This window comes from Onychostoma macrolepis, chromosome 01, assembly GCF_012432095.1.
Source record: "Onychostoma macrolepis isolate SWU-2019 chromosome 01, ASM1243209v1, whole genome shotgun sequence".
Classification (NCBI taxonomy): Eukaryota; Metazoa; Chordata; class Actinopteri; order Cypriniformes; family Cyprinidae; genus Onychostoma; species Onychostoma macrolepis.
Window position 1 is genome coordinate 15,904,388 of NC_081155.1, and position 26,857 is coordinate 15,931,244.

General features: G+C 36.4%; 3 protein-coding genes across 5 annotated transcripts in view; all 3 read left to right on the forward strand.

Annotated features, from left to right (window-relative positions):
- The window catches only part of itsn1 (intersectin 1 (SH3 domain protein)), a 55,799-nt gene extending 47,905 nt beyond the window's left edge, over positions 1-7,894 (forward strand). For both annotated transcript variants that reach the window (XM_058784737.1, XM_058784745.1), the window contains 9 exons: positions 36-219; positions 557-655; positions 837-1,004; positions 1,341-1,553; positions 1,654-1,775; positions 1,913-1,995; positions 2,101-2,184; positions 2,297-2,470; positions 5,337-7,894. In XM_058784737.1, coding sequence (XP_058640720.1) covers positions 36-219; positions 557-655; positions 837-1,004; positions 1,341-1,553; positions 1,654-1,775; positions 1,913-1,995; positions 2,101-2,184; positions 2,297-2,470; positions 5,337-5,485 — 1,276 coding nt within the window. In that variant the 3' untranslated portion in view covers positions 5,486-7,894. The remainder of the gene's footprint in view (positions 1-35; positions 220-556; positions 656-836; positions 1,005-1,340; positions 1,554-1,653; positions 1,776-1,912; positions 1,996-2,100; positions 2,185-2,296; positions 2,471-5,336) is intronic.
- Positions 7,895-8,105: 211 nt separating this feature from the next.
- On the forward strand, positions 8,106-12,616 carry si:dkey-22n8.3 (uncharacterized). Its single transcript, XM_058784224.1, has 7 exons — positions 8,106-8,352; positions 8,516-8,583; positions 9,622-9,724; positions 10,107-11,132; positions 12,052-12,115; positions 12,196-12,320; positions 12,425-12,616. The coding sequence occupies exons 2-7, from the start codon at positions 8,533-8,535 to the stop codon at positions 12,454-12,456; spliced, it is 1,401 nt and encodes a 466-aa protein (XP_058640207.1). The 5' UTR covers positions 8,106-8,352; positions 8,516-8,532; the 3' UTR covers positions 12,457-12,616.
- Positions 12,617-12,754: 138 nt separating this feature from the next.
- On the forward strand, positions 12,755-26,374 carry pknox1.2 (pbx/knotted 1 homeobox 1.2). 2 transcript variants are annotated; one of them, XM_058784235.1, is made up of 11 exons: positions 12,755-12,890; positions 15,653-15,765; positions 16,586-16,722; positions 16,811-16,982; positions 18,908-19,078; positions 19,155-19,269; positions 19,370-19,467; positions 19,619-19,747; positions 21,103-21,179; positions 21,262-21,425; positions 23,611-26,374. In XM_058784235.1, the coding sequence occupies exons 2-11, from the start codon at positions 15,715-15,717 to the stop codon at positions 23,814-23,816; spliced, it is 1,320 nt and encodes a 439-aa protein (XP_058640218.1). In that variant the 5' UTR covers positions 12,755-12,890; positions 15,653-15,714; the 3' UTR covers positions 23,817-26,374. The 2 variants fall into 2 exon arrangements, with proteins under 2 accessions (XP_058640218.1, XP_058640227.1); XM_058784244.1 differs by lacking the exon at positions 12,755-12,890 and adding an exon at positions 12,927-13,855.
- Positions 26,375-26,857: the final 483 nt, after the last annotated feature.

The following is a 26,857-nucleotide window of genomic DNA, read 5'->3' on the forward strand; positions in this document are numbered from 1 at the left end:
TGGCTTACCCAGAATGCCTCTCTCACTATCTCCAGGGCGTTGCGGGTGAGGAAGAAGATGTCAGGTGAGCGCATGCCGGTGAAGATGATTGGTGACATCCTGACGGCTCAGCTTCCTCACATGCAGCCGTACATCCGCTTCTGCAGCTGCCAGCTCAACGGCGCCACCCTCATTCAGCAGAAAACAGATGAGGTGCCCGAATTCAAAGAGTTTGTTAAGGTGAGACTATGGGTTAATGCTTAAATTAAGTTTTTTATTAAAATGTCCAGGTTCTATTTTTGTTGTGGTATTGTTTGCAGATTTTAATTGTAATGCCATTTTAAAAAGTTTTAACAACATTTTTATATTTTTGGAAGAAAATGCCATGATGTTAGGGTGTTGAGCAATTTCAGGCTGAATAACAGATGTCTCCATAGCTGAATTTCCATTATTGATTCTGCGCATTTTATCTCTGTTAAGCTCAATCTGCATTGTATAAAGGGCTATAGAAATTGACTTGAAGTGACTTGCGTAATTTATATTTTATGCGTTTTTAATCTTTATGTATGTTTTACAGCGGTTGGCGATGGACCCTCGCTGTAAGGGAATGCCTCTGTCCAGCTTCCTCCTCAAACCCATGCAGAGAGTCACCCGATACCCACTCATCATCAAAAACGTACCTTGATAATCAACTATTTCCTAACTACTGTATGAAGAACCAGTGATGCACTGAAAATGAAATTTCATATGCTAAAAAGCAAATAAAGAAGCAATGTATTCATCACCATCTGCACTCTTCCCTTTGGCTTTTTGTGTCTGGACCCATCGTCTTGTGTTTCTTCTCCTTCCATGCACAGATTTTAGAGAACACTCCAGAAAGCCACCCAGACCACAGTCACCTGCGGCTGGCTCTGGAGAAGGCTGAAGAGCTGTGCTCACAAGTCAACGAAGGCGTGCGAGAGAAAGAAAACTCAGACCGGCTGGAGTGGATCCAGGCACATGTGCAGTGTGAGGGGCTGTCGGAGGTATCGTAACACAAACCTGGAAATATGTTGATACAGTATAAGGCAGGGGTGTCAAACTCAATTCCTGGAGGGCCGCAGCTTCAACACACATACCATGTAGTTTTTAAATAAGCCTGAAGGGCTTGATTAGTTGGACCAGGTGTGTTTAAATAGGGTTGAAGCTAAACTCTGCAGGGCTTCGGTTTGACACCCCTGGTATAAGGCATTAATATGTGCTTTATAAGTACTAATAAACAGCCAATATGCTAGTAATATGCATGCTAATAAGCAACCAGTTAATAGTGAGAATTGATCCTCAAAATAAAGTGTTACCCAAAGTTTTATCTCTTTTTACAGCAACTTGTGTTCAACTCCGTAACAAATTGTCTGGGCCCTCGGAAGTTCCTGCACAGTGGAAAACTCTACAAAGCCAAAAGCAACAAGGAGCTTTACGGCTTCCTATTCAACGATTTCCTGCTCCTCACGCAAATCATCAAACCTCTGGGCTCGTCTGGAACGGACAAAGTCTTCAGTGCGAAATCCCACCTGCAGTATCGCATGTACAAAACGGTGAGACATTCTTAGAAATCTTATTTATTTGCAGTCAGTTTTTGACCTTTAATATAATACTTATTCCTTGACCTTTAACCTGACTCGTTGACCTCTGCAGCCCATCTTTCTCAATGAGGTGCTGGTGAAGCTGCCCACTGATCCTTCTGGAGATGAACCCATATTCCACATATCTCACATCGACAGAGTCTACACTATTCGGGCTGAGAGCATCAACGAGCGGTATTTACTTATTATTTGTGTATTATTTAGATCTGTACCTATTAACCTACAATACACATGCTCAGATATAATTCTCTCGACAATTCTCTCATAATAATCTTGACAATGCTCTTCTGTTCCACCCTGTAATCCTGCAGGACGGCTTGGGTGCAGAAGATCAAAGCCGCTTCTGAGCTCTTCATTGAAACGGAGAAGAAGAAGAGAGAGAAAGCCTACTTGGGTTTGTCTCACGTCTTTCCTTACAAACCCCTCGCTGATTTAATAAAGCTATGAATGCTCTGAGTGTTTGCTAAGCACTGGTTTTGTGTTTCTGTTATGTTTGCAGTGAGGTCTCAGAGGGCCACTGGTATCGGGCGGCTAATGGTGAACATTGTTGAAGGCATTGAGCTAAAGCCCTGCCGCTCAAATGGTAAAGAATGAATACTGCATAATAAAATCTAAGCTGCTTTACGAGGTTATAAGCATTTTAGTACTATTGATCATATCGTAAATGTCCATTGTGTGTGTGTTTATGTGTGCAGGGAAGAGTAATCCGTACTGTGAGGTGACGATGGGCTCTCAGTGTCACGTCACTAAGACGCTGCAGGACACTCTGAACCCTAAATGGAACTCAAACTGCCAGTTCTTCATCAAAGACCTGGAGCAGGATGTGCTGTGTGTCACTGTGTTTGAGAGGGATCAGTTCTCCCCGGACGGTCAGTATACTCATTCACTTACTCTCTTACTCATGTACTGTATGTATGCTCTCACATATAATCAAACATATCAGAGCGTATGTATGCTGCTGTGTGGGATCAGTAAGATTTTTAACATTTAAAAAAAATGCTGCGTTGCATTTATTTGATAAAATCACTACTTGAATTTTTTTTAATATACTTTAAAATTTTATTTATTTCTGTGGTGGCAAAGCTGAATTTTCAGCATCATTACTCCCTGTCTTCATGTATGTGTGTATATATATATATATATATACAGTGAGGAAAATAAGTATTTGAACACCCTGCTATTTTGCAAGTTCTCCCACTTAGAAATCATGAAGGGGTCTGAAATTGTCATCGTAGGTGCATGTCCACTGTGAGAGACATAATCTAAAAAAAAAAATCCAGAAATCACAATGTATGATTTTTTAACTATTTATTTGTATGATAAAGCTGCAAATAAGTAATGTCCACCTCCACTCCATTTATTATCCTAAATTAGATGCACCTGTTTGAGGTCGTTAGCTGCATAAAGACACCTGTCCACCCCATACAATCAGTAAGAATCCAACTACTAACATGGCCAAGACCAAAGAGCTGTCCAAAGACACTAGAGACAAAATTGTACACCTCCACAAGGCTGGAAAGGGCTACGGGAAATTGCCAAGCAGCTTGGTGAAAAAGGTCCACTGTTGGAGCAATCATTAGAAAATGGAAGAAGCTAAACATGACTGTCAATCTCCCTCGGACTGGGGCTCCATGCAAGATCTCACCTCGTGGGGTCTCAATGATCCTAAGAAAGGTGAGAAATCAGCCCAGAACTACGGGAGGAGCTGGTCAATGACCTGAAAAGAGCTGGGACCACCGTTTCCAAGGTTACTGTTGGTAATACACTAAGGCGTCATGGTTTGAAATCACGCATGGCACAGAAGGTTCCCCTGCTTAAACCAGCACATGTCCAGGCCGACTTAAGTTTGCCAATGACCATTTGGATGATCCAGAGGAGTCATGGGAGAAAGTCATGTGGTCAGATGAGACCAAAATAGAACTTTTGGTCATAATTCCACTAAACGTGTTTGGAGGAAGAAGAATGATGAGTACCATCCCAAGAACACCATCCCTACTGTGAAGCATGGGGTGGTAGCATCATCTTTGGGGTGTTTTTCTGCACATGGGACAGGGCGACTGCACTGTATTAAGGAGAGGATGACCGGGGCCATGTATTGCGAGATTTTGGGGAACAACCTCCTTCCCTCAGATGGGTCGAGGCTGGGTCTTCCAACATGACAATGACCGAAGCACACAGCCAGGATAACCAAGGAGTGGCTCTGTAAGAAGCATATCAAGGTTCTGGCGTGGCCTAGCCAGTCTCAGACCTAAACCCAATAGAGAATCTTTGGAGGAGCTCAAACTCCGTGTTTCTCAGCGACAGGCCAGAAACCTGACTGATCTAGAGAAGATCTGTGTGGAGGAGTGGGCCAAAAATAAATAAATATATATATATATATATATATATGTATATGTGTGTGTGTGTGTGTGTATATATATATATGTGTGTGTATATATATATATATATATATATATATATATATGTGTGTGTGTATATATATATGTATATATGTGTATATATATATATATATATATATATATATATATATATATATATATATATATGTGTGTGATAATTTTTTGTTGTTCTTTGATGAATAAGTTCAAAAGAACAGCATTTATTCAAAATAGAAATCTTTTCTAACAATATAAGTCTTTACTATCACTTTTTATCAATTTGACATCCTTGCTGTGCAAAACTATTAATTTCTTCCAAAAAAAATGTAAAACATTACGGTAAAAAGATGGTAATGTATATTGTTACAAAAGATTTCTATTGCATTACGAGAATAAATTATAATTTAAAGTATATTCAAATAGAAAATCTTCTTTGAGAACATAAAAAATCTTACTGCAGTATATATATATAGAGAGAGGTGGAACGGTACACAGATGTCACAGTTCGATACGTACCTTGGTTCGGGGGTCACGGACACGGTTCGATACGATTTCGGTACAACAGGGAAAAAATAAAAAAATAAACTATGCTCGGTTTCTTTTCATTTATTTTGAACAGACAGTACTATAAATTACAATTTTTTTTCCACCTAGATGTGAAAATACTAAATATTATTACATTGTTATATATATATATATATATATATATATATATATATATATATATATATATATATATATATATATATATAATCTGCAGTACATAATATAGATACAAAGGAATACATTCTTGAAATATATTTGATTTAGTTTACAGATAAACAAGGGGGAAAAAACAGTGCGACATGTAATATATGCCTATATGTGCAGTTTCAGTTCATTTTTGTGCTGGTATAAGGAAACAGTTGAAATGATCGCGCCGGAGCGCACACACACACACACACACACACACACACACATCAGTTCCAGCATTGCTAACTTGACAGCACAGTTGGTACTTTATCAAAATAAAATACAGTGAACCAAACATCAGCACGCCCGCCTCTGTGTCACCGCTGGAACGCGACTGAAGTACAAAGCCTATCATTTACATAATAAATAATAGTTTAGCATTCAGATACGTTACATCGCAAATATTGAAATATTATGGAATATTTGGATTTGTGCCAAATGAGAGAGGTTATTTTGTGCTTCCCTCTCTCCACCCAATGCTTTCCTGCCATCACTCTACTGTCCTGTCCAAATAAATAAAGGCATAACCCCCCCCCCCCCTAATCTTACAAACTCCAAACTGTTGAAAGGTAGTTTATAATCGTAACCATATGAAGTTTTTCATTCTCTCTCTTCGTCTTTGTAGATTTCTTGGGCAGGACGGAGATTCGGCTGGCCGACATAAAGAAGGACCAGGGCTCTAAGGGGCCCATCACCAAGCGTCTGCTTTTACACGAAGTCCCTACGGGAGAGATTGTGGTGCGACTGGACCTTCAGCTCTTTGACGAACCCTGACCCATGTTGTTTGACCTGACCTTTTGACCCCCCAGAATCCATATCCGCTACTCCTCCGTGGTGAAAGCCCACCAGCCTAATGTGACAGTCCCACTCCACCCAGCATCATGAATCCCAGAGTGTGAATGTGTGTATTTGCACAAGCGTTTGTGAGTCTGCAAAATGCTGTAACAGTCTTAATCAGTGATCCCGATTGGATTTTTATTGTCCTTGACACCTTTTCAAGACAAGTCAAGTGTGTGAGTGAAAATGAAGGATGTACTGTAGAGGGAGCCTTTCAGTTCCCTAATGATGTGAAGGATGTCTCAGGATGCTGTGTAAGTCTTATAAAGAGTCAAATGTACAGTAGTTGTATTTAACACTCTAATGACCCGGGAACAGTAGTGCCATTTGAAACAATATTCTTGTAGGTTTTCATTCTAGAATACACTGAATCATTCACGTTTCAAGTGATGTGCCATTCCAGTGAAATCCGTCATTATGGGTGAATCTCATGAAACCTTATTTGCATCATTTAAAATATATATATATAATTCTCCTAACTGTAATGCGAAAAAATGCTGATAAAATTATTTAAATTGTTACGTATTTATACATGTTGTTGTACTGCTTTTAATTTATGCAGGTATACTTTTAAAAAATCGTAATTTTAAAAAACAATTACTCTATTACAGTAATGAGAATCATAAAATATAATGGTCCTGAAATAGGTCATTTTAATGCAAAATACTAGTTTTTTGGTGTGACCTGGATATGTTTTTGTGAGATTCACCCTAATAGTCTTACTGGCTGTTCAACATTTTATTCCAAAATTTCAGTCATTAACACTAAAAACTAAAACCAGGTTTTGCTGGCAAACCTCTCTAGTGTCAACCGACTCATTTATTTGTTTTCAGCTTTTACTGAAAGATATTTGGTGACCGTTCAACAGCGAATGTAGTCGAGATGTTTTTTTGTTTTTTTTTTTTTTGAGGGTTCATTAAACGTGAGCATGTTCAGGGAAATTTTCAGCAAGTCTCGAAAAGATGCGGCCACAAATGCTCCATGGAAAGACTATTTTAATATAAACGAATTATGGGAGGGAACTAGTTATATTTGTTTTTCAGCATTTTTGGTATGTAGTTTTTATTTATTTTTACGTTATTGAGAATGGGACACATTTCAGAGGCCAACTGAAATATCATAGCAGCTTTTCAACTGTGATCAGAAGCATTTCCCAGTAAAAAATAAAATAATTAATTAAAAAAAAAAAAAAAACATATTTGTCAAATGTCCCGAAAAGGTCCTAAAAAATCAATGTTCTTCAGTTCCCTGGTGTTCTTAGTTTTATTGTGGTACATCACAAAGTAAACTATTTAATATATAGTACTATATTTAAGTTTGATACTGCATTACTAATAAGTTCACAGTTTGTTTTTGATTTATGTATGTTGATTTTTTTTTTTATTATTCTTGTGCTGTTAGGCATTAGCGATCAACACTGTAGGTATGTCATATTTGTAAAAAGAGATGTCAGAGTTCATATTTTGTATTTTGTTGTTTATTTACAGAAAAATAGCAAGATGGTTTGTAGTGTTAACGGTTTGGCAAGTTGCAGCATATAGAAACGATGTTGAAACAATGAACCAGTGAGCAAAAGGGATCAATCTTCACCCATATCTGCTGCAAATGTCTTCAGATATGTTATAGAAAGAGCCCACTGTTTTTACATGGATGATGAAATGCGTTGAATTTGTGTCTGTCTAATTAATTTGCCCTCAGTTATCACACTACTGAACCTGAGAAAGGTGCTGTTTTCGTTTGGACTGTAGCGGGGGATCAGTTTTGTTAAATTTGTGTGTTTTCTTGTGTAGATGCAATGCACATTAATATTCCACTGCTGTGCTAGTGAGATGCCAGAGTGATCAAGGAAAACATCTATTGTGGGGCCAGCAAGTTATTCCACTTGGTTTTTCTATGTGTGTGTGTGTGTGTGTGTGTGTGTGTGTGTGTATATATATATATATATATATGAGAAAGAGTGATTCTTAGTGCTTTGAATGCTTTCTGCTGGGTCACTTTCCCCAAACCTCATCTCAAAGAATAATCCAGACAATGCAAGGGGTCGTGGTCACACATCTTTTCTTTTTTCCGCTCTTTTGTCCTCTCTCTTCTCTTTCTCTCCTTCCCTCATCTCTTATCACGCACACTGTACATTTCAGACCAGAAGATTTGCCCATACCTTCATTATTTTTTAATGAGCAAAGCCCCATTGATTGAACAGTAATATATGTGTCTATGTTTAAAACTTTGAATGGAGTATAATATATTACAAACTGAGAAGTAAATATGTTGATGACAGCGTATTGTTATCAATGTAGAAGAAGTGTGTTGTCTTAATGTTGCAAATAAAACTCAATTGGACCAAGATGTAATTTAGAGTATTATTTTTTCGTTGCATGCAGTTTCCTCATTTAATTATGCTGTCAACACGTTTTGTATAAAAGAATGCCACGGTCTTCACATTTATCAAAGTATTGTACCTTTGTCTGATGGCAATTTTTTTTTTTTTTACATTGTGAGAACTGAGAATAGAGAAAACGACATGGACAACATGTCTCTCAGAAGGCGTGTCAGCGCGATTACGCAACGTCTTTAAGCTTCACGGAACAATTTTTAAGAAACCGAATTATCCTTGTGTATGTGTTTGTCCTTATTGCACAGTAATCCTACTTTTATCGTCTAGAGAGGCGTTGTTAAATGAGAGCCTGTGTGAATCCAGTTTTAACGACCATTGAACGGCATGTCCCGATTTGCGATGGACAAGTAAACAAGCGGTGTCTATGAAAAACACACGGTCGACGAGTCGAAAGAGAGCAACACTGAGGGTAAAAACACTCTGGATTGCCACAAGGCCTATATATATATTGTCACGAATGTTGTGTACGAATGTTGCATCTCGTTGTTGGTGAGAGTAAACTCGAGTGTTTATTTTGTTCTGCACGTCCCCTGTCCTCCTTAAGTAACTGTGTTTACTCTTCCACCATAAAGCCAGAGACTTCTTTGGGATGTTTGCGATAATGTCCTTCCAGAGAATTCGTCGATTGAGGGTTTTGAAGGTACATGTTCACGACTGTCACTCAAGTTGAAAGCTAATTCAATAAAATTCTATTGTGAACACGCGCTTCCCAGGACTTGGTCACCCAGTACTTGTTTTAAAATAAGTAGGCCTACTGGCATGAAGAATTAAATGGTTTTCATAAACTATTGTCTAATATGAAATTAACCTAGCATGAAGAATTACAGCATGAGCCCTCCCTCTGACCTTAGTGGTCTGGAATGGGGTAATATCATAGGTCCATGATGAATTGCAATGTCACCCATTGTAGAAAAAAATGTACATTTTGAACAAAAGATTGATTGATTGTTTGTGTATATTTTGTTTGTCTGAAACTAATTTTTAAAAAATGGGTTTACACCCATCATTTTGATAGGCAGCAAAAGTAAATTAGTAATAAGAAGTACGCTATTTTTGTAATTTATTAAAAAAATAAAAATAAAATAAATGACCAAAAGTCTCAAATTCATGGAAAGGGCAGAAACCTCTTGAACTGGCCCCCTCTTATTACAAGAATATGTACAGCTTTGTCCAGTTACAAATTGTATTTCCATCTCTGTTGCAACAGTTTTGGAAGTGTCTAAAATGACTCTACCCATATGTACAAGTCATTGGTGTTTGGTAAAGAGTTTTTGGCTCAAGATCTGCATTTAAAGTCACACCAGAGGTGTTAAGCTTGGATTAGGACTTGGCTTTCTGCAGACCAGTCAAGTTCTTCCACACTGACTCAATCAATCATTTCTTTTTGAACCTTGCGTTATACACAGAGGCATTGTCATGTTAGAATAGAAAAGGGTCCTGTCCAAACTGTTGCTTTAAAATTAGAAGCACACAGTTCCCTAGAATATCATTATATGCTTAAACATTAAGATCTGTACTCATGGAAATTACTAAAGTAGTCAAACCTGTTCATTAGAAGAGGGTGACCCAATACTTTTGGCAATATAGTGTATGTCAGCTAATGTAAAAATGGCAGGGTAGTATTGCTTGCAGAAGCTGTAAATTGCAAATTATATGACTTTGTGTATCTTTAATTCAGCTCCTTTGGTTGGATAGCTGGATTCAAAAGAACGTTCCTCCATTGACACCACTCTGCACCAAAGCAAATAATGTCAAGAAGCCTATCAGATATACAAGTATAAGTAAGTTACTTTGATTTTTATTGCACTTTGACTTTTTGTTGTGTGGTGTCTTATTTTAGGAATATTGAGGCAGTTCTTTAAAATGAAGGTTCTTTATTGGCATCATCTACAATTCCATGTAGAACCTTTAACATCCATGGAACTTTTCCATTCCACAAAAGGTTCTTCATAGTTTAAGTGAAATCTTCTTTGGGAAACCAATAATGTTCTTCTACTGCAGCATGGCAAAATCCCCCTTTTGGTAACTTTATTTTTTACGTTGACTTGGTTTATGCACAGAATTTATAAGGGCTTATTCTGCATTACTCTTCAGCAAGTTATTTGAGTGATTTTGCTTCTTGCTTTTGTTATATGCATTAATATAATGTTGTCTTTACCCTAGAGAAAGCAAAACCAAAAACTATAATCGATATTGCCAAAACACTGCAGCAAAAGGCCAAGGAGACCAAAGAGAAGAAACAATCAGTGATCATTGCTTCTGCATTGAAAGCTGCTACTAGTCCAACCAAACCCACTGCTACACCAAATGAATTGAAGGACCAGAATGATGCCGAAGAGATTATTATTTCAAATGCAAAAGTTCAAACTTCTACCAGCAACCTTCCAACAAAAGATGCTATGGATAGTTATACAGCAGGTCTGCATAATAAGGCATACACTGAAATGTGGAATACAAAATATGCAGCATCCCAAGCTGTTGAGTCAGCAGAATCACCCACAGTTAATGCCTCACAAGAGGCTTCAGCTCAAGGAGAGATGATTACAAATATCAGTCTAGTTTCTGAACTGTCTTCAACAAACCCCTCAGAAGTCATTCCATCTTCTGAGGATGTTGCTTCTACCTCTGGAAAACATGCAGGAGAAACTAGTGATGGGACAGTTTACATGCCTGATGTTATGGTGACTTCCAAAGTTTCATCTGCGCATGAGAACGGTCATCTACAGGAGTTTTTTGATGTTTCAAAAGCGGTTGCAGTAACCAATGCATCAACTTTTGTAAACATTGTACAATCACAGGACTCCTCGCAGCCTCAATCCACTCAATTTCAAGACTTTCTATCTCCCACTTGGTCTTCAAATGTCAAAGCAGACAAACCATCTTCTGGCCAAGAGATCATCACTCAGGCAGTTGGGTCTTTTCCAAATGGCACAGTTGACTCCATACTAGATATTTCCCGTGCTGACGCTGTGGCTGTTGCCTCTGGTGCAGTTCCAACCCTTCGAGAAGTTTGTCATGAAGAAGCCATTCCAGTCTTTGACCCCATGTCTGATGTCTCTTCACTTCAATCAACTGAGCAAATGTCTGGTGATGCTCAAAGATCTATAAGTCTAACAGACCCAATTCTAGTGCAAACTGAGGTTTTAGTGGAAGAGGATCAGACAAAGGCAGCTGAAGAGTTAACTGGGGGTACGTGTCACGCTTCCTGCATTCAATACCTACATAAATCCTACAAAAATAGAAATATTTTTGTTGTTTATGCACCATCCCTATTTTTTGGTTGACAGTTATTTGTGGGAATTACTCCAAGAAATTGCAAATGTTATATTATCATAAAGTTAAAATTCATAATCTCTATGCAATTTTCAAAAATGCATAATTTTATGCAATTCATTGTTGAAATACATCTACTTGCATAATTACTTTGTATTTAAGTTTTTATAGAGCAACTCATTTATTTTTGCAGAAAATCCTTAAGTTCATTACATAGTTTAGAACTAGAATTCTTTTGCATTCTGTTTTTACTCAGTTGTCTAATCTAACATCTGGGATGTTAGCTTTAGCACTATTAAAGTCCCCCTAAAATAAACAAAAAGACGTGCCATGCCACATAAACATAAGCAAGTGATTTCAGTCTTTAATCTGATGGATGTCTGAATTCAAGACCTGACCTGTTGTAACAACGAAGTGAAAGTTTACATGTGTACGGCTTCTGTAAACATTTTCCCATAACACAAATATTTGCTCACACTGATGCCTGCCTGTATTGGATCAGCATGGCTTGCTCTGTGGTTTTCTTTTGAGCTATTCTGATCTTTACCACAAGAGGGTGGACTGATGTCCCTTGACACCTTTATAATGGATTTTTTCTTTTTTTCTTTTTGCTTGTTTGCTTTTCATAATGCAAATACTTTTATTGTGTTGAGTTATAATTAATTGGAAGGTAGGCCTATAAATATATTGTTTTTAATTTAAACATTAGTAGAATTCTAATCTGAATTTGATCATCAAAGCACTTATAATAATAGCATTTTGGCTAATCTTGACGTTTTAGAATTACTGCATATTTATGTGCAACAACTAACAGGGATTTCTCTCACATCTGCAGCACAACTGGATCCAATACAGAAACTCTTTCTCGACAAGATAAGGGAATACTCCACAAAGAGCCAGTATATACTACATGCACCTAAAACATTCCATGCATTTCAATATATATCAAAGTTCTCACATATTTTAATATTGTCCATAGAGCCTCTGGTGGCCCTGTAGATGCTGGACCAGAATATGAGAAAGCTTTTAGTGAAGAACGAAACAAACTCCAGAGACTCTATGGGAGCGGAGACTTAACAGAGTTCCCAGAATTTAAGTTCTCTGGTGGGTATATATTTTTGCCCTTGCTCTGTATGAGTTACCCCATTTGTGTTGCACATTTAGAAAGATTATGAAAGTCCAGATTAACTTTTCCATCTTTTTTTCAGAGCCTGAACTGGATGAAAGCAGCTCAAAATGAAAAGCTCACAGAAGCATGCCATTTATGATACTAATATATTTGAAATAGGTCAGTTTATAAATAGCTAAATTATTTGTGCATACAGGAAGAAAAGAAAAAAACAAGAAAGGGAAAGCAAAAAAATAAAGTAGTTGGAACGTTAACATTTTCACACTGTGCTTTATTTATTTTCTTTTATTTAACGCTCTAAATGACCGTTTAAAACCACCGAGCACCGTGCAAAATCTCTTTTGGAATAATATGCATGCAACATTGCCCCCACAGACAGAAGTCTCAGGGGGCGAGCGCTTTTCCCTATACCGTAATGTCTCCTCCCACCTCATAAATATTCATGAGCAAAGTTGCCTGCGTGCCGTTACGCTGTGACGACATGGAAGAGCAGCGGGTCCCGATTGCTGCAGCCGCTTGTCATTGTGACGAAGATTGGCACTAAGGTAAGCTGTCACTCAAAATCTTCTTTTCCGACTCCCTATCAATCAAGCGATCTGGGCCGCGCGGTGAAAATGCGCTCGGCGCTTCCGCGGGAGGCGCGCGGTCTGGATGGTTTTGGGCTGAAATCGGATGTTTGGACGGCGGTTTCGGGGGAGATTTTCTGGCTCGACTCACAGTCAAGGCCCAGCTCTTTTTTTATGATCTTTTGTAGAAGTGCGAATGGCGGCGGCGCTGGTGGGGAGGGATAGCCCGATGTCCCTTAGATTGATTGATAGGCGATTATGGGCAGGCTTTTTATTATATTTAAAGAGACAGGGACGATGTTTTTAATAAGTGAGCGAAAAGTCAAGACGGTTTGTGTTTTTGCATTATAACGTAGGTTATGCAGTATAACTGTATATTAATTGCGCCAGCGGTTCTCACGGGTGTCTTGGGTTTCGAATAAAACGCTATAGATATGAACATATATAAGCGATGGGTTTGAACAGAGACTCCGTGCAAACATGGCGCCTACAGTAATAGAGAGGATGAGATACAGTCATCTGTGGCTGAAGAAAGAAATAGACCATGACCAAGATATAAAACCACATTACGAGAAAAACGGTGACACGCACATCGAGTATGTGTTTAAATGTAGATATTTTCTAAACCCATTCAAAGCGAATCACTCGCTGAAGTCGTGTTGCAGTGCAGATACATCAGGGCGATATTTAGCGATGTTACTATATATATCGCCAATTTGTATTCGCCTGTTCGCAGAGAGAGCACTGCAGATGTTTATCCCGTTTAGCGTATAAGTTCATTTTGAAGCAAATGAATGTAATGCATCAAATCAAACAAGACTTTATACATCGTTTTCTCACTTATGTGTAAAGTACAAAGTTTTGATTCACGGCAGCGCATGCAGAGGAAAATACAATAAAAACTGATTTGCATTTTTAAACGACACAGGTGTTTATAGACCAAGGTGACTCATTACATGTTTGATGCTGATGTTTATATATATATATATATGAAATGACATTTTTACAAACTATTTACTATAATAATTTAATAAAAACTGAAAACAAAATGTTAATTATTCAGTTGGGTAAGGCTGATATTAAAACTAAGTGTGCATGGTTATATGATGGTTATAACGTCCAAATATAAAAATCAATTTTGACAAGTTGTTTTAAATGTTGATTAATTGGCCTGACCTACATTTGCATGTCAGTAAAGCACTATATGGCCCTTATACCATGAATATAAAGAATCAGAATCACCTGTATTGCCAAGAACTGTGGGTATACATGTACAAGAAATTTGTCTTGGTGTACTGTACAAATGTAATAAATAATAATAATAACAATAAGTTAAATATTTTAAGGTAAGAGTAAATAGAGTAAAGTAAAGAGAGTTATTTATGAAGTTATGAAATGAGCAGAAATGTGTGTGTGTATACATATATACAGGTGCATCTCAAAACATTTGAATATCATGGTAAAGGTCTTTATTTTATACACACACACACACACACACATATATGCATGCATAGAGATACACACACATATATTAGTGCTGTCAAACAATTAATCGTGATTAATCACATCCAGAATGAAAGTTTCTGTTTACATAATATATGTATGTGTACTGTTTGTTTATTATGTATATATGTGACCCTAGACCACAAAACCAGTCTTAAGTGTCAATTTTTCAAATTTGAAAGCTGGATAAATACGTTTTCCATTGATGTATGGATTGTTAGGATCGGACTAAATTTGGCCGAGATACAACTATTTGAAAATCTGGAATCTGAGGGTGTATAAAATCAAAATACTGAGAAAATCACCTTTAAACTGGATGCAAATTAAGTTCTTACCAATGCATATTACTAATCAAAAATGTTTTGATGCATTTATGGTAAGAAATTTACAAAATATCTTCATGGAACATGATCTTTACTTAATATCCAAATGATTTTTGGCATAAAAGAAAAATTGATAATTTTGACCCATACAATGTATTTTTGGCTATTGCTACAAATATACCCAGCGACTTAAGACTGGTTTTGTGGTCCAGGGTCACATATTAATACACACACCTTCAGTATATGTATTTGAAATGTTTAAGATGTATATACATTTATATATTTGTATTAATATATTTTCTATTATATATAAATATATTTAATATATAAACATAGCATATTTTCCTTAAATATATACATGTATGTGTTTGTATTTATATATACATAATAAATGTACACAGTACACACTGTATATTATGTGAACAAAAACTTTTATTTTGGATGCGATTAATCGTTTGACAAACAATAATATATATATATATATATATATATACATATACACACACACACACACACACACACACACACACATATATATATATATATATAATTTATGAAAAAGAGATATATATATATATATATATATATATATAAGTGTGTGTGTGTATATATATATATATATATATATATATAAAAGTTTTGTAAGATTAATATTATAAGATTTTATATATGCATTCAGAAAGTATTCAGACCCCTTCACTTTTTAAATTTTCTAATGTTGCAGCCTGATACTACACTTGTTTAAATTCTTTTTTTTTTTCTCATTAATCTACACTCCGTACCTCAAGACAAAGTGAAAACATATATATTATATATATATATAGGCTATGTATTTATATATTCATTTTTCTGGTAAAGAGTTGCAGCTGTTTTGCAGTTTTTCACATAAACCTTTGTCTTTTTTGCGACTGTCAGTTTAGTGGAGCTGAAGATCAGCTTTATAGAATGCCCAAGCGTTGTCCACAGCAACAGTAACTATGATGACATCCCCATCGGTGTCCATGGAGGATTACCAAGAGGCTGAGCAGGTTTGTGTTGCCAACGATCTCTTCGTACAGCCAATAGAGTACTGTTTTTGTTTTGCGTGAGTGTGTTTAATTGCCCTTTTAAATAAAGCGATAATCATCTTAATATTGCAATAAAAATTGAATAAACGCTTTATAAACATGCAAGTATGACATCTCACAATCTGAGATTGATGTCTTGTGAATTCTGGGAAGTTTGATCTCTGCGGCATCGGATGGAGAGATAGAGAGACTCGAGACTAACCCGAGATTTTCCAGCAGTCGTGAAATATTTTTAACATTTCCCCCTTTTCAATCAACACTATTGTTGCGCTCCATCACATGCACTCAATCATGTGGGCCTGTCCCAGCTATAAAGTACAAAGAAAAAAACTGCATGATTGAGAAAAGAAGCCAAAAGAACTGTGGGTACTTAGCTTACTGTATATATTCTGATGTCCAAATAGATTATTATTACACAAGATATCTGCATATCTTGCATGTTGCGTCACTCAATGTGCTGGTATTTCTGTATTTACACTGTTTTTCTGCTAAATAGTCTGAAACTAATGTGAAAAACCACTGTTAAATGTGTGAAAGCTTTCTAAATCTGACAGAAAAAGATAGAGTAGTCTGAGGACTGAGAGAGAAGCCCCTTTGTAAGAAATGAGGTTTTGTTACATGCTTTGAAACCCCATGTCAGCCCTTAGGGTCTGTGACAGAGAGGCTGTGTTTCTCAGAGCGGCCCACACACGGACGTTACCGCCCGCAGACATGCCGGCTGACACTGCTAACTTCTACATACCTCATACATCTTCATTCTCTGCCCCTCTGTCCTGTGCAGATGCAAGTGGGAGAGCAGACGGCGGGACAAGTGGAGGAGAGGTTGGAGGAAGAGGAGGAGAGAGAGGAAGAGGAGAGCAGCTCAGCACCGTCTGAGCCACAAACTCCTATGGAGGTCTACAAGACGGCCATTTACAGGTAACTTCTTGTGGCGTGTTTTTGAAGAAGCGTAGTTGACTGTGCGTTTGTGGTTTGATGTGTAATTGATGTGTTTGTTGACTGTCAGACACCCCTTGTTCCCCCTGCTGGCGCTGCTCTTTGAGAAATGTGAGCAATCCACTCAGAGCTCGGAGTGCGTGACCTCGGCCAGCTTCGATGTGGATATCGAGAACTTTGTGCGAAACCAGGAGAAAGAAGGCAAGGCTTTCTTCAGTGAGGACCCTGATTTGGACAATCTGGTAAGAATCGCCCATTAACCTGAAGTTTTTGGTGTTTGCACTACTGTTAAAAAAAAAAAAGAATCTTTATGAAAGAATGCTGACCAAGGCTGAATTTTTGATCGAATAACACATTTCCAGCATCAATACTCCAGTCTTCAGTGTCACAGGATCCTTCAGAAATCATTCTGATATGCTGATTTGCTGCTTAAGAAACATTTATTATTATCATCAATGTTCAAAACTGTTGCTGCTTAATATTTTTGTATGCACGAGACATTTTTTCAGAATTCTTTGATGAATAGAATTACAGGATCTATTTAAAAACAGAAATACTTTTAACAAAAAAAGTCTGGTCAGTTTAATGTATTCTTTCTGAAATGATTCATTTATTTCAGAAATAAAATAATTTTACTGACCCCAAACTTTTGTATAGTAGTGTATATTAAACACAAAGAAGATTTGTTAAATATAAAAACTTCAAAATAATGCATCCTTGCTGAATATAACTGTTAATTAAAAAAATAAAAAATAATTAAAAATACTGACCCCAAACTTCTGATCAGTAGTGTACATTCAGTAATTCGTGATATATAACAGTCATGATATATATGTAAGGGATAATCAATGGCTAGCTGTGCATTAAATGGTTTGAATGCACGACGTGGAGGCGAAGAACCACCCGATGCGCAGCGGATGACGGTTATTTTCGTCTGTATTACTATTCAACTCTAACTGTATGTTACTATGGTTACCAATGTTTATAGGAAGCGCATTAATATAGAACGTGATTAAACTGACCTGGAACTACCTGTGCGGTTCAACGAATTTAATCAACACCTGCCAGCCAATCAGAATCGAGTATTCAGACAGACCATGGCATAACAGTCAATATTAAAGATTTAATCAGCATTAGTTGATATGGATATTTAATTGTGCATGCTAATTTAAAAAAATTTAATTTAATTTGCAATAGGTGATTGTCTTCAGAAACATTTTTGTTATGCGGTCCAAGCGTTTTAATTGGCTTTCCTACCTGCCTGTCAACGTATGTATTTGCATACCTCTGTGCACCCTGTTCCAGTCGTTGCGCCCCCCGCTCTGCATATTTTGCATGTCTCGCTTAGTTAACACACTCGGTTCAGATAACCAGCTCGCTAGAAGTTGAACACCAATAATTTAATAACACTGGTAACACTTTACAATAAGGTGTCATTTGTTAACATTAGTTAATGTATTAACTAACATGAACAAACAATGAACAATGCATTCATTGCACTATTTATTATTCTTTGTTAATGTTAGTTAATGAAAATACAGTTGTTCATTGTTTATTCATGTTAGTTCACAGTGCATTAGCTAATGTTAACAAACACAACTTATGATTTTAATAATGCATTAGTTAATACTGAAATTAACATTAACTAAGATTATTAAATGTTGTGGAAGTATTGTTCATTCTTAGTTCATGTTTACTAATGTTGTTAACTAATGAATCTTATTGTAGTATTACCATTACACTTTAATGTAATCTTTCTATTTTTATGCTTTACATTATAGCAGTGTGATGTTTAAATTCACTTTATAGCATCTAAAACAACTGGTTTTAGTTTTTAGTGTTTATTACCCTTATTGTATTGGCCATAACTTCAGTATTTGAATGGCGAAGCAGTGTTAGGTTGCTGCCTAATTAGCTACCCAACATGAGGCTCTAAAGCATTATAATATTAAATATTTGTATTTTAACACATGCATTTGAGCGTCCATCTCAGTCTGCATGATTGATGAGGAAGTGAAAACAGAGTGAGCAATGTCAGGTTTGGTTTTAGGGTCTCATACAGTGGGCTGGATTCAGGGTTCATTTTAATGCCCATGCAGACCTCTTCCAGTTCATTAAGTTCGGTTTATTTTCTGATGACTGTACTGTGCTTTCTCATCGAGCTCAGATGGTGAAGGCCATCCAGGTGTTACGGATTCACCTGCTGGAGCTGGAGAAGGTAAATGACCTGTGTAAAGATTTCTGTAGCCGCTACATCGCCTGCCTCAAGACCAAGATGAACAGCGAGACGCTGCTCAGTGGAGAGCCAGGAAGCCCCTACTCCCCAACACAGACACAGGTACACTCAAAAACACTAGAAATCTGTCTCCATCTCCGCTCAGGAAATAACCGCTCTGCACATGTTCTCCTCACAGCCGCTGAGCTCGTTCTCTGGAGCCATGAGTCCCCAAGGTATTGTAGTGCCAGCGTCGGCTTTACAACAAGGCAATGTTACTGTCACAGCTGTAAACCCCACACAGGTGGTAACAGGTGTGTTGATTGTTTTACTTCTGCTTTCTGATTCGGTTTTCTTCCTCGTTCTCTCATTTCGCCGTATATTGACCGTGTGAGTGTGTTTGTTTTAACCCAGGTGGTACACTGTATCAGCCTGTTACAGTTGTTACTCCACAGGGGCAGGTGGTCACACAGACTCTGTCACCTGGAACAATACGCATCCAGAACTCACAGGTGAGACGCCGTCAACAAACACGCTCATTTCATGCAGCATTCAGAGTTTCTTTGATGTGCTGATTCAACTATTCATCATAATCTATTACAATACGAATGGCATTAGCACTCGCGCACACACTCCTGACAGCCGCGTCTGTATTTCCCACAGCTTCAGCTGCAGTTGAACCAGGATCTAAACTTTTTCAGTCAGGAGGACAGTTCGTCTAAGGCCAAGAGAGGCATCTTGCCCAAACACGCCACCAATGTCATGCGTTCTTGGCTCTTCCAGCATATCGGTGTAAGTTTTTTTTACAGTGTCAGTTTTATAGTGTTCAGTGATCGATCACAAGCGATTTTTCACTATTCACACCAAGTCTCAGAGCGCTCTGTTTCTTAAATCTTTTTAAAAAATGGGTTACAAACAGCATTTCATGTTCACTTCAGTGAAAAATACAGTACAGCCAATATCTCAAATGTAGTGGATAAGTTGACAATCGCCTGGATTGGGGTAGTAAAAGTAATGTATAATAGGAATATTTTGTGGTAAATTCATAATATGATTGGTCTGCTCTTATCAGTAATAATAAAAAAAAATATTATATTTTATTATTAAGAATTATAATAGAAATTATAATAAAAATGTTCCTAAGCAGGTATAATGGATGTAGATTTTTTAATGTTTTTGAAAGAAGACTCTTATGCGCACTAAAGTGGTATTTATTTAATAGAAAATACAATAAAAACCGTAAAATTGTGAAATGTTATTACAAATGAAAACTGTTTTCTATTTGAATATATTTTAAAAGTTAATTTATTCATGTGATGCAAAGCTGAATTTTCACCATCAATACTTCAGTCTTCAGTGTCACATGATCTTTTAGAAATCATTCTAATATGCTGAAGAAACATTTCAATATTGTCGAAAACCGTTGTGGAAACATTTTTTCAGGATTCTTTGAAGAATAAAGTAAAAAAAAATCACATCAAAGCATTTATTTAAAAAAGGCTTAATTGTCACTTTTGGTCATTAAGTATTAATATTTTTCAGAAGAAAAAAAATGACTGACCCCAAACTTTTAACCGGCAGTCCATATTAAACAAAACTTTCCTACGATGCAAAAAAGAGCAAGATTTTTTTCAATGTAAAAACTTTTGTTCTTTGTAAATAATTTAATTATTTAAATTTAATAATCATTATTTAATATCTTAATTTAATTGAAAAACTATTTTAGTTGTAGCGCTGTTAATTGAATCTGCTGAAATATAATGAAAACTTCTTATCAGACCACAGAGCTACTCTGAGAAAAACGTTCTGACAGCTTGAATTGATGTATAGATGAATTAAGAAATGAAAATAGAAAAGTATAGATGAATTAAGTGAGCTGGTAGGTGTTGATGACTGGCTCGCGGAGCAGACACACATGTACATTTACACTCTCACAAATACCAGCTGCTCATGTGACTAAGCATCTGGAGACAGCGCTGATCGCTGAAGAGCCCGGCAGGGAGGTTTTCTGTCAGGCGTCTGTTTAGACGGGCGGCCCACAGAGACGCATTGTTCTAATGAAGCAGAGAAAGACAAAGTTGACGTAGAGAGAGTTCAAAGATAGAGAGACACTAACCAATAGAGAGAATTCTTTCTGTCCCCCCCAGCACCCTTACCCTACAGAAGATGAGAAGAAACAGATCGCCCTGCAGACCAACCTCACCCTGCTGCAGGTTAACAACTGGTGAGTTATCAGACGTTGATACATACAGTATGCAGGTCAGTGTAGTCGTCTGGATCGCCTCTGACTGACTCAATGTCGTCAGGTTTATTAACGCACGCCGACGGATCCTTCAGCCCATGCTGGACGCCAGCTCCTCGGACACACCCAAGAGCAAAAAGAAGACGCCCCAAACGCGCCCCCTACAACGCTTCTGGCCCAACTCCCTCGCCTCCTCTGTGTCCCAGCAACAGGTCACCATGGAAGACGGTACGGCCCATGAGACATCATAGATTAAGCAACACAGAATATGAGTTTAGTTTGAGGGCAGTGGTACATTTTAAGATGTAAAAGGGGCGTGCAAAACTCCTACTGTTGATAGGATGGTTGCCAAGGCATTGCTGTGTGGTTTCTGTGGTGTTCTGAGTGGTTTATAGCACATTGTTGTATGGTTGCTCTGAAAATCTACCGCTTACCAAAGCAAACTTGACTGGTTTACATGGGTCACTTTTCTATTCAATTATTCAAAAACACATTAAAAAGCAATTCAGACATAGAATGACTTGAATACACCTCTTTTATGATTAGTATATTTTTAATTTAAGTCAAATTAATTTTGATCTTGTTGGAGGGTATTGAATAAAACATGTCATGTCAGTTGTTCTAACATCATAATTAAGAAAAAAGACTTGTTAAACAACTGAAATTCTTGAATATTTCTGTATTTGGTTATTATTAATTATAACCAAAATAACATTAGTAGTAGTTAAATAATATTTTAACAAAACTGCTTCACTTAAACAATTTGTCTGCCAAAAGTCACGTGGTGTGACCACCATGTAGAAATATGCAGGAAAAATAAAAATATTAAAAGAAATGTAATGGTATTTATGGAAGAATAATTCATGATATTTATAATCTTTGAATTTAATAATAATTAAATTTTTATTTATTTAATTTCTTAACTCAACTGAAAAATAATTGGATTTGTAATGCTGCTTTAGTTAAAAACGTTTTAATTGAATATAATATACATACATAAATATTTAATGATACAGTTTGTGTGGATTAATAATTCATAAATTTAGTCATTATCTTCAGTTAATAATCTTTTTTTGTTGTTTAATTTAATTTGAAAAAAATATATATTTTTTAATTGTAATGCTGCTAACAAGTTAATTTAATTGACAACATCCAAATCTGTAGAGACTGAATCTAGCGAAATATAAGAAAAATGTCACATTATCAAGCTAAGAAAAAAAGGTTCTGACAGGCTGAATTAATGTTGTTTTTGTTTGTTAAAACTGATTAATAATAAATGATTAATCGCGATTAATCGAGTCCAAAATAAAAGTTTTTGTTTACATAATATGTGACCCTGGACCACAAAACCAGTCTTAAGTCGCTGGGGTATATTTGTAGCAATAGCCAAAAATACATTGTATGAGTCAAAATTATCAATTTTTCTTTTATGCCAAAAATCATTAGGATATTAAGTAAAGATCATGTTCTATGAAGATATTTTGTAAATTTACTACTGTAAATATATCAAAACTTCATTTTTGATTAGTAATATGAATTGCTAAGAACTTCATTTGGACAACTTTAATGGCGATTTTCTCAGTATTTAGATTTTTTTTGCACCCTCGGATTCCAGATTTTCAAATAGTTGTATCTCGGCCAAATATTGTATACAAACCATACATCAATGGAAAGCTTATTTATTCAGCTTTCAGGTGATGTATAAATCTCAATTTCGAAAAATTTACACTTAAGACTGGTTTTATATATATATATATATATATATATATAAACATTCATACAGTATATATTTTGAAAATGTACGCATATTTACATGTATATATTTATATTAATTTAAAAGATATTTTATATGAATGTATTTAAACATAACATATTTCTCTTAAATATATATACATGGTTGTGTGTTTTTATATATAACAAATATACACAGTACACACACATATATTACGTAAACAGAAACTTATTTTGGATGCGATTAATCGCGATTAATCGTTTGACAGCACTATTAATAACTCATAGGGCTGGGCGATATATCGAACGTGATATTCATTTAATACACAGAGCCGTAGATCACTGACAAGCTACGCAATATCGCGTTCATTATCGAAGGCGATTCATCTGCGATAATGAACGCGATATTGCGTAGCTTGTCAGTGATCTACGGCTCTGTGCATTAAATGCCGCACTATTTGAAAACAGGTGATGGGGATTTAGCGCTAATCACGGAACCGGCTTTACTGACGAGATGCGCATGAATATCATCACGTTCGATATATCGCCCAGCCCTAATAACTCATGAGACTTTAATCGTTTTTGTAAAATAATTTTTAAAATAATGATTAAGTGCTACAATTTAATTGCCAGTATTTAGCAGTTTTGTGGAGATTAGAAGCGTTTTGTTTGTCATTCTCAGGTACTACGGTAACAGTCGGTGTGGGTGAGGACGGCCTCCAGACGCTCTCATCAGACGGAGCTACGCTGGCCATGCAGCAGGTCATGATGGGAGGTCACAGCGAGGAGGATGATGATGATGATGAAGAGGACGATGAGGACGAGGACAATGATCCTTCCCACTCCGACATGACCAGGCTGGGCCTGGAGACCAGCGACTCACTGTAGTAGGACTGAACTACTCACAGGCACACACACACACACACACACACACACACAGTTAGTATAGAGAGAGACATTTAAGGCTCATCAGAGCACTAAGAAGAAAGAGACGTTCACACAAACACCTCGGCTGATGTGTTGAAGGTCACAGAACATCCTCGAGCTGTCAAACAGCGCGTTTGAAGTACAGAGAAAGGGCTTAAAGCCACACACACACCGAAACAACCCACACACACAGGTCAAAATGAAGACACAAGCACAAGTCTCTCTCACGGCGGAGCGCACGCACCATTTCCGACGCAGTTTGCCGAGTGCACTTTTTGTATGATACTGTAAACTTAAAGAAAGTGTTCAAAGCACATTTCGAAAGAGCTAAAAGGAAGGAAATTAAAAAAGATATTGATGCTGGATGATTTGGTTGTACTTATCCTCTTGGTCTGGGATGCTACGACAATGAGATTTCGTCTCTTGCATGCCTGTGTTTGCTTTAATCAGGCACCAGGAAAAAGAAGGAACTATTTTTATAGCACACTGTCACAAGTGATCGGTGCCAATTTGTTTGTTTTCTCAATTTGTTTGTTTTGCTCTGGTTTGCTATGTTTTGTAAGGAGTATTTATGTATGAAAAAGACAAAAAAACACTTTTAACTTGCTCACCCTGTTTTGGAGGGATTGTGGTAACTACTTAGTACAAAGTACAAAGAATGACTATCCGCTGAAGGCATAGACTCTGAAGCCTTATGTTTTTACATTTCTAATGCCACAATGTGAGATGCTCTCATATTTATGGAAGCTTATTTAAGCCACAAAATTGGAAAAGGTCATTAATTTGCGATTTTTTTTTTATCTTACAATTTCTACAATTCTGATTCTGATTATTTTTCTCAGAATTGTGAGTTTATATCCTGTAATTCAGATTTTCTTTCTCACAATTCTCAGTTTATATTTCACAATTCTGTGTTTATATCTTGCAATTCAGTTTTTTCTCACAATTCTGTGTTTATATCTCGCAATTCAGATTTTTTTTCTTGCGATTCTGAGTTAACATCTTGAAATTACGATTTTTTTCCTCAGAATTGACAATTTATATCTTGCATTTCTGAGTTTATATCTTGCAAATCTTTTTTTTTTCTGGCAATTCAGATTTTTTCCTCAGAATTGACAATTTATATCTTGCATTTCTGAGTTTATATCTTGCAAATCTTTTTTTTTTCTGGCAATTCAGATTTTTTTTCTGGCAATTCTGTATTTTTTTTCTTGCAATTCTGAGTTTATACCTAGCGATTCTGAGTTATTGTCTCTCAGATCTGAGTTTATATCTCAATTCTGATTTTTTTTGTCAGAATTGTGAGCTTGTCACAATTATATCTCACATTTTTTCTCACAATTCTGAGTTTGTGTGACTCAATTCTGATTTGTTCTTGCAATTCTGAGTTTATATCTCGCAATTCAGATTTTTTCTAGAACTCTGACTTTATATCTTTTAATTCATCAATTAGTATATATATCACAATTCAGAACTGTGAGGGAAAAAAAGTCTTAATTAAAGTCTGAATTGTGAGAGAAAAGTTGTAAAGCATTATAAGGCTAAAAAGGTCACAATTTCCTTTTTTAATTCCATGGTGGAATAAAAAAATAAAAAATAAGCTTCCATACATATCTGATGTCACTTCCTGTGCAATCGGCATGGATACCGTGTCCACTAATAATATGTTTGCAAGGTTGTGATAATGTTTATGAAATTCAATGCCTGTAATTGTTGTATGACAAGAAAATGTGCTTTTTAATGAGTATATTGCAAAAACTCTTAAGTGAAACAGAGAAGGACGTCAACAAGACTTTGTATTTATGTATATTTTTTTGGCAAAGGGACTCATCGTCGATGTTAAACCCCTTCAGCTCAAACATTTATGACAGATTTTTTTTTATCTTGCATTATTATGGACAGTTCATAGAGTTTTTGCAGGAAAACGTTATTTTTTGTTTTTTTAAAGTGGACAAAACAAATGTTTTCAATATTTAACAATTGATTGCATGTGTTTTCATTCATTATTGTAAAGAAACATTCAATATTATTTTTTGAAACATAACGTATGCTCACAATAGAAATACAAACCTATCAGTGTAAACCCAATGAGACTGGTACAGTCGAGCTGTTAGTAAACTCTTGATGGTATATTTCAATAACAAATAAGCCAATATAATATATATTTTGATGAGATGTTTTGTCCCGTTTTACGAGCTGAAATTCTTCCATTTACAGCTTGAGCTCATATATCCTGTTTTCTGGTTGTTTAATGTGTTCAGTATGTGCTGTAGGCTGTCTGTACTGAGCGGCTTTTCATTTGCAGCAGTAGTCTTGTGATGCCATCGGTCAGATGACGAACCCGAAAGGAGAAACTCCGTTAGCTTAGCATGGAGAGGTTTAAATGCTGCACTTTGGGCTTTGAGCATTTTTCTCTTTGCTTCTATAATCGCTTCTCTCTCACACACACACACACACACACAAACACAGATTTGCCTTTCAGACTCTTGGTTTTGTAATAAAGAGCACTGTACCTGAAGGACACTTTGTTGCGTGTGACTGTATTTGTGCATCCTGTAGCAAGACATCAGAGGTCAGGGCCAAGAGAGTATTTTTAGTGTGACCTTCACTCAGTCTGGTGTGTAAACAAATAAATAATTTGACTCGGGGTAAAATTGCAATGTAGAAAAAAATCGGCTATTATGTTTGGTTTGTTTTCTCTGGATTTGTTTGGTTTAGCATTTATTCATTTCTGGAACACTTTTTGTATATTAAATACCAAACACAAAGGAAGTGAGGCAAGAATACAGACATTCGGAGGAGCAAAACACTTAAGAAGGTCATTTTAATATGTTAAATATCTTATTAACATTAATTTAATGAAGATAATAAATGCATCACGTTGAGTGTGTATTCATTTGGCCTTACATACAAAAATATATGCACTAAAATGTTTTGACATGCTTGGATGAATGATAAATAAATCAGCACAAATAAACAAGTGAATAATGTACAATAAATAG